Genomic DNA, 8,808 nt, shown 5'->3' on the forward strand with positions numbered 1-8,808 from the left:
TTATTTATCATATAATTACATTCACTATATTTCACTTTATTCCTTTTTTTCACGTTTAAAAGTTACTTCACAATTATTACCAACACAATCATTGATCTTATCAAATCATTATTTTTTCAAAAAAATGTGCTACGTTTCAAGAAAATAACACAACAAAAACGACAAGAGGGAAACGAAAACAGTTCAATACAAAGGATATTCTTTTTTTTGATTTGAATGAAGATTTTGTGGAGAAATCAAACAATACTACTATTCGTTCTCAACCTTCGTGAAGTTATACTGATAAGGTTGATTACCAAGGTATGTTCTCATCTATTTTGTTAATATGTCAACTTATACATTTTTGCACTTAATTTTATAAATATTCATCGTCTTATTAATAATTTAAATTATGTTTATTTTGCAGCACCAAGAAAAAAGAAACAAACATTTGTGCCTTATAATTCAGTTGGTTAAAATGATGTAAGGATTGACACCCAGACTAAATGTATTGGCATAAGCAAAGGTACTGTTTCTTTCTATTTAAAATTTAAAATTTTGGTTATCCAATGAAAATTATCCTTTCAATATGTTATCACCCTTTTCATATTACGCTTATAGTATATATTATTTGATTAGTTTTTTTTTGTTTCTTTATAGATTATTTGAATTCTGGTGATGCGGTATACATGTGCTCTGTATGTAAAGCTAGGGTTTGGAAGGGAGAAGCAATAAGAGGAAATAAAGATTTAAGGAAAACCTCTTATTCCATATATTGTTACGATGGAAAAGTAGAATTACCAAACTTGATTCACCCACCTCAGTTATTGCTTGATTTATATAGCAGAGTTATTGAAAAATGAAAAAAGTCAGAACTTTATAAAAAATATTCGTAGATACAATATGATGTTTGCATTTACATCTATGGCTGGTAAGACTAATCATGCCATTAACTCTAGAGGTGGTCCTTATGTTTATCGAATGCATGGACAAAATTATCATATTGCAGGCAGCTTACTACCAGAGGAAGGCGAATTACCGTAATTTTGCCAATTGTATATATACGATACAGATCATGAGGTTGACAACAGATTCAATGCATACGAGTATGTAAATACATTCTATCATATAATAGCATTAAATACACACAAACACACACACAATTCATAATATTTATATCCATGATTTTGTTTTCCTATTAATGTAGTTCAAAAAAGAAAAAGTCAACATCTCATAATTCAATGGGAAATCATTTTTCACTGGAGTTCTTGACTGTTCATGAGCTAATGGGTTTATTGGATTTTATAAATCCATTAGTTAAGCAATTTAGAATGGCACGTGATCGATTTGGATCGAATCCAACATAGCGTATTTGGCTTAAATTAATTGGGACAAGAGAAAAGGACGGTAGACAACATAATCTTCCTACCACAAGTGAGGTTGCTGCACTTATTGTAGGTGACATTGACGGTTCCGATTCACGACATATTGTTTTGGAAACTCAAAGTCGTCAACTTCAACGCATTAATGAGTTGCATCTACAATATCTTTCATTCAATATCCTTTATTGTTCCTTTATGCCAAAGATGGATTTCGATTGGATATATTACATCGTGGTGTTGAAGAACAAAACTCCAAAGGACGAATAACACTGACAATGCGAGAATTTTTTGCTTATCGTATACAACAGAGAACTAATGAAATATCTTTGATATTACGTTCCAGAAAACTCTTCCAACAGTTTTTGGTTGATTCGTATACAATGGTTGAAAATGACCGGCTAAATTATATTTGGTTTAACCAACCAACATTACGTGTCGCTCCTTATGGAGACTTGGCCGAGGCTGCTCAAGAAGGAACTGAAGATGCTTCTGCGATGGGAAACCGTATTATTATCCCGTCTTCTTTTACGGGTGGCAGCCGTTACATGCAACATAATTACTTAGACGCAATGACTTTGGTTAAGTGTTTTGGTTATCCTGATCTTTTTTTAACCGCTGCATGTAATCCTAAATGGCCAGAGGTAATTAGATTCGTTGAATCTGAAAATCTTAAACCCGAAGACAGGCCTGATATTTTGACAAGAATATTCAAAATAAAACTTGATTCACTAATCACTAGACTCAAGGAAGAAAAAATTTTGGGTGAAGTCGATGGAGGTATAAATCTAAAATCTCATTATTCATTTTATTTTATTTTGATTTTATAATATCATGCGTTAACCAGGGTACATATTTGCACTATACATTTATATATACGACCGAGTTTCAAAAAAGGGGTCTTCCACATTGTCACATATGCCTATTTTTAGAAAAAAAAGTCTAAACTTCCAAATCCCGAAGACATAGATCGCGTTATATGTGCTGAATTGCCAGACAAGGAACTTGAACCAGATCTGTATCAAATTGTTTCTGACAACATGATACATAGACCTTGCCGCAATGATTTTCTATTTATGCCATGTATGAAAAATGGCAAATGTTCTAAAGGATTTCCAAAAGACTTTACAAATGACACATATATTGATGATGATGGTTATCCAGTTTACCGAAGACGCGACAACGGAAACAATGTCGTGAAAAACGGAGTTTCTTTGGACAATATGCATAAAAATTAAATTTTTATTTATATAAACATTTATTTCTTTATAAATTTTATCTTTTATAGGAAATATATGTTAAATGATCTTAATTTTTTTTATGACATTTTGTTTCTTTTTTCAGATATATTGTTCCGTATAATAAGACACTTTTGAAGCAATACCAAACCCATATGAATCTTGAGTGGTGTAATCAGCTTTGATCGATAAAGTACATTTTTAAGTATATTAACAAAGGTCCATACATGATTACCGCGTCTTTTTACGACGCCAAAAATAATAAAAAACAACATAAAGAAAATAACGATCGTGATGAAATTGTTGAGTATTACAATTGTCGTTATATTTCTGCTTGTCAGGCATGTTGGGGACTTTTTAGGTATGACATTCATTATAGAACACCACCTGTTGAAAGGTTGTCGTTTCACCTACAAGACAAACAACCTGTTGTGTTTAAACCATCCCAACGTGTTACTAATGTTGTTTCTAAACCAACTATTGTTGCTTCTCAATTTTTGGCCCGGATGGAATGTAATAGCTACGACGAAAAGGAAAGGGAGTTATCCTATGTTGAATTCCCAACTCAATATGTTTGGAATAAATCAGATAAAGTATGGACAAGAAGAAAAACAAATAAAAAGTGACTTGGCAGAATTAATCATGTGTCTCCCAAGTTTGGTGATGTTTATTACTTGCGCATTTTGCTCAACAAAGTAAAGGGTCCTACTTGCTATGAAGATATTAGAACGGTTAACGGGAGCGTTTATGACTCTTACAAAGATGCTTGCTACGCTCGTGGTGTATTAGACGATGATAGAGAGTACACATCTTCTATACAAGAAACACATCATTGGGCCACCGCTTCTTTCTGCAGATCTCTATTCGTTATGTTGATTACATCAGATAGTCTATCCCGGCCTCATCATGTTTTTAAAGAGACATATAACTGTCTCTCTGATGATGTCGTTCACGTTCGAGAACAAGAAATGGGCGTGAAAGGTTCATTCACACAAAAAAACGTTCCCACTTTATTGATATTATAAATAAATTATTTCATTACTTTTTAATGTTTTCAGGCTTGAAGCTAGAACCGGAAGCAATTTACCACCTAACGTTGTCGTACATTGAGAAATCTTTATTGAGCTATGGACTGAGTATTAAGCAAATACCCAATATGCCATTACCTGATCACAAATATATTCAAGATTCTTGCAATATGTTAATTCAAGATGAGCTTAATTATGATCCGTCCAATCTTGAATCTGAACATCAACAACTGCATTCAAAATTAAATGTCGAGCAAAAAAATGTTTATGATATAATTATGAATGCAGTTAACAACAAAAAAACGTGGTGTCTTTTTCCTCTATGGTTATGGAGGAACAGGAAAAACATTTGTTTGGAAGACATTGTCTGCTGCTATTAGATCTAAAGGTGAAGTAGTTATTAATGTTGCTTCAAGCGGAATTGCAGCACTCTTGCTTTCTGGTGGTAGGACAGCGCATTCAATATTTCATATACCAATTAACTTGAATGAGAATTTGTTTTGTTCTATTACGCCAGGTAATGATGTAGTTGCCCTGTTGAACAAAGCGAGCCTTATAATTTGGGACGAAGCCCCAATGATGCATCGTCATTGTTTCGAAGCAATTGATAGGACACTTAGATATATTATCCTTCCTAAGTACAATGATAAACCATTTGGAGGCAAGACCATTGTATTTGGAGGTGACTTTCGACAAATTCTTCCAGTAATACAAAGAGGAAATCGTTCAGATATTGTGCAAGCATCATTGCATTCATCAAGATTATGGCGTGAATGTACAGTTTTACGTTTGACTGTAAACATGAGGCTTCAGTTCGGTTGTCCAAACAATGATTTCGAAGAGACAAAATCATTTGCTGATTGGATTCTTAAAATTGGTGAAGGTACTATCGGTGGTCCTAATGATGGTGAAGTTGAAGTTGAATTTCCAGAAGATGTGATCGTTCCCTCTACGGGTGACCATATTCATTCAATTGTATCCTGCATTTATTCATCTTTTCAGAACCATCTTGATGATCCATCGTATTTTCAAGATAAAGCTATTTTGGTCCCTACTAATGAAGAAGTTGATGCTATCAACAACTACATGTTAGAATTGATGAAAGATGAAGGGAAAACACATCTGAGTTCAGATTCCTTATGTGAGACCGAGACAGAAGATTCTTTTGAGGAATCGGTATACTCTTCGGATGTGTTGAACGCTTTTAAGGCCTCCGGAATTCCCAACCATAAACTTATACTAAAAAAGGTGTTCCGGTCATGTTGCTTCGTAATATCGACCAAACCAGAGGACTATGTAATGGTACTAGATTACAAGTCATAAGGCTTGGAAGACACGTCATTGAAGCACGAATCATATATGGTAGATTTTTCAACGAGACTACTTATATACCTCGCATGAAGTTGACCCCATCCGATAAAAAAATTTCATTCCATTTTCAACGTAGGCAATTCCCAATAGCAGTTTGTTTCGCTATGACCATTAACAAAAGTCAAGGACAGACATTATCAAATGTTGGATTATACTTGCGTAGACCTGTCTTCACCCATGATCAGTTATATGTAGCTGTTTCTCGTGTAACAAGCAAAAAAGGTTTGAAGGTACTCATATGTGACGAGGAATGTCGTTCAACTAATAAAACAAAAAACGTTGTCTACAAAGAGGTCCTGCAACGTTTGTAGTTATTTATCGATTTCAGTGTTTCTTCTTCACCTTTCAATAATAACAATAGCTATAAACTTTCTTTTATAATTATTATGCAATATATATAAATGTTTTGGTAATTTTTTTAATACGTTCCCCGCGTTTAACGCGGGTTATAATCTAGTTAAGATTTATGTGACAGCTGAACATGGTAAAACACACGCCCAAAGCTGAAATTTTTGCTTGAAATAATAGTTGATACGACTTACCATCTAAACTTTACATGACAACACGTATTTCATTTCTTCAAGGCACAAAACTTGTGAATTAAAAGTGGTGCAAATGGAGGTGTTTGTACTTTTCTTGTAAATTAAATTTAGTTAATATTATGTATTTGATATGCTTCTTTATTAATAAAATAATGGTTTATCATTATATAGTCTTACATATCTATTTTAGTGTTTTAGTTCGATTTGTTTTTTAAATGAAGATTGAAGTATGTTGTATTATGTTATAAAAATACTAGGTGAATCCTACGTGTTGTACATATTCTTGTTGTGCATGATATATTATGTTGCTGGAAATAACCATGTTATAACTATTACATAACAATTCTTATATACAATTCATATAAAAGAATATAACTCTTTTGAACTATATGATCACGTATACATATATTGAAACTAAGGTGAGAATAGTTTGGTTTGGTTCGGTTTTATGCTAAAACCAAAACCGAACCAAAAAGTTTGGTTTTTTATTTTGGAAAAACCAAACCATCGGTTTTTTTCGGTTTTTCAGTTTTATATTTCGTTTTTTCGGTTTCTTGGTTTTTTAATTAATATGTTATTAGACTCGGCTCATTGAATTTTAAAAGCTCGTACGTATTTAATATATATACTCCAATACAAATATGCAATATGTCACATCCAATAAACAAAATGAAAATTATTGTAAAATAAAAAAGATGCTCCCTATTTTTTTTATGTGCATTTTCATTTACAAATAATCATTGTGAGATGGTCCAATTAACTATTTTCTTTATTTTTATAGTATCAAAAAATCTTCATTTTTGAATCTCACAGTCGATGTGAGATGTATGTGATTTGAATCTTCTTAGACTTTTAACCCTTTAGGATCTCCTATCATATACGCGTTTTACCTACACCATAGAATATTAGTTCTTATTATTTTATGAATTACTTTATTAATAGGGTGATACTTATATATAAAACGACATCATTTTGTGTATTTTGGTTTGGTTCGGTTTTTTTTTTGGTATCTAGATGTAGAAAGACCAAACCGAACCTAAAATCGGTTTTTATAAAAACAAAAACCAAACCATCGGTTTTTTAAATGGTTCGGTTTATTCGATTACGGTTCTTTTTATGGTTTTTGGTTTGGTTTCGGGATTTTTGCACACCTCTGATCGAAACTATTATATCAATGACTTAAACCTATGGCTTGTGTATTGCGTTTGAAAACAAAACAAATATATTTTTTAATTTAGATGAACATCTATTAAAACTGAAACATCTAAATGATCTTTACATATGTGTTGTAAGTTAATAAGATTATATTTAATTTATAATTTAATGTTATTTTAACTATGATTATATATATATATATATATATATATATATATATATATATATATATATATATATATATATATATATATATATATATATATATATATATATATATATATATATGCTTAATCTAAAGGTAACTTATTTGACCATTTTTAATTTCGATCAATGATGATAATTTCATTATTAACCATTGTTTTCAATGTAATACTGTGATATGATTTTCAACTATTTTTATTGTTAATTAATTTTAAACTTAATTCTTTGAAAAATGTTATTATTATAAAAAATAGTTTTTGGACAATCATTTTGTTATATGGCCTTTTGATTTAAGTTTCACATTTACAAATAATCTGTTAAACTAGTTTTTTTTATTCCTTTTTCCTTGAGTTGTTGTGGGATTAACATATGATAATCAATATAAGGATAAAATGTGAAAAATGAAATTTTAAACAAAAGTGTAAAAAAAATCTAAAGTGTAATAGTATTTTTTGCAAACTAAGAAAAAATGCACTACAAACCGGGTAATTCATAGCACACTTGATGTGCATTGTCAGGGAAAATTTTAGCATTCATACAAGCAAAACATAATTTAGCAAACAAAAATATAAATGAGCAAATGTTAGCATATGTGAATCAAGAAGTGCTACAATCTTTTTTACTTGAAGCAATGTAGGCATGAAATTAGTGTAAGCATTACTTGAATCAATGTAAATTAATGAATCATCTTCAAAATAGTTGAGTTTTAGACTTTTTATTTTTATTTTTATTTTTATTTTTTTTATTTTTAACTTGAATAAATGTAAGCATGAAAACACAGTAAGCAATGTAATTATGAATTTTTTTGAAAGTAAGGTGGTTTTTCTTGCAAACTAAAAAAGGTGCATTATGAATTGTGTAATTCTTAGGAGACCTGATGTGCATTGTTGGGGAAAACTTTAGCCTTCATACGAGCAAAATGTAATTTAGCAAATAGAAACAAAAATGAGCAAATATTAGGCCGGACGGAGTGAAGCGGGAAGGATATTCCCGCTCGGAGGAACACCACACCGGCGGTGCAAGATAGGAGACGCGGGGAGGAGGTGGGGGAGGGATTGGCACACTCTCTCTCTTCTTGTGATTTGCTGTAATTTGTCTTTTTTTTTTTTATTTATTTTATTTTTTTTTATTTTTTGAGTTTGCAGGTTCATCGAGGAAGAAGGAAGAAGTTTCCGGAAAAGGCATATTTGGCCCCTATGTTTTGGTTTTATGGCAAAATAAACCCCAATTCTGAATTCTCTTCACAAAAATAGTTTTCGAAAATTACAAAATAGATACTATATTTTTATATTCCAATTATCATTAAAATCAATTAATTTTATTTAAAAAAATAAAAAAATAAATAATGAGGGAAGCTTCCCACCAATTTCTTGGGTTTAGGTGAAGGAAAGGAAAATAAGAGAAAGGGTGTTGTGGCCCACAAAAAGTGAGAGAAGTTTCCCACCCACACCCTCCGGTCTTAACATACGTGAATCAAGAAGCGACATAATCTTTTTTAGTGAAGGGATGTAAGTGTGAAAGCAATGTACGCATTGGAATATTTATTACTTGAATCAATATAACCGAATCATCTGCAAAATAGTTGATTTTTAGACTTTTTACTTGAATAAATGTAAGCATGAATAGGGGCGGACGCATGAATATATAATAGGTGTTGTCAAGATGAAATAGGTGTTGCCGATACATGAAAAATAAGTAAACAAAAAATCAAAATTTTTTCCACTGCGAACAAAAAAGCTGGTGTTGCCCTTAAATCGGCCTCTGCTTCAATCTTCTATCTTTGCTCGTGTTTTCACCTTTACTCATTCAAGCTTAAACCTTGTTTTGAAAATCCATGCATGATATTTTCAAATGAATTTCTTGACTTGATGTTTGGTATGACCCTCTTATCATTGATTTATGGGCCCATGTA

General features: G+C 31.5%; 1 protein-coding gene across 1 annotated transcript; it reads left to right on the plus strand.

Moving 5' to 3' along the window:
- The first annotated feature begins 1,636 nt into the window (after nucleotides 1-1,636).
- Nucleotides 1,637-8,130, plus strand: LOC145120485 (uncharacterized). The gene is made up of 9 exons (XM_079056303.1): nucleotides 1,637-2,138; nucleotides 2,703-2,714; nucleotides 2,816-3,189; nucleotides 3,298-3,398; nucleotides 3,655-3,697; nucleotides 3,913-4,926; nucleotides 5,028-5,225; nucleotides 7,857-7,983; nucleotides 8,042-8,130. Exons 1-9 carry the CDS (start codon nucleotides 1,637-1,639, stop codon nucleotides 8,128-8,130), a joined length of 2,460 nt encoding a protein of 819 aa, XP_078912429.1.
- Nucleotides 8,131-8,808: the final 678 nt, after the last annotated feature.

The sequence above is a fragment of the Lactuca virosa genome, chromosome 1, assembly GCF_052849685.1.
Source record: "Lactuca virosa cultivar CGN04683 chromosome 1, Lactuca_virosa_CGN04683_v6, whole genome shotgun sequence".
Classification (NCBI taxonomy): domain Eukaryota; kingdom Viridiplantae; phylum Streptophyta; class Magnoliopsida; order Asterales; family Asteraceae; genus Lactuca; species Lactuca virosa.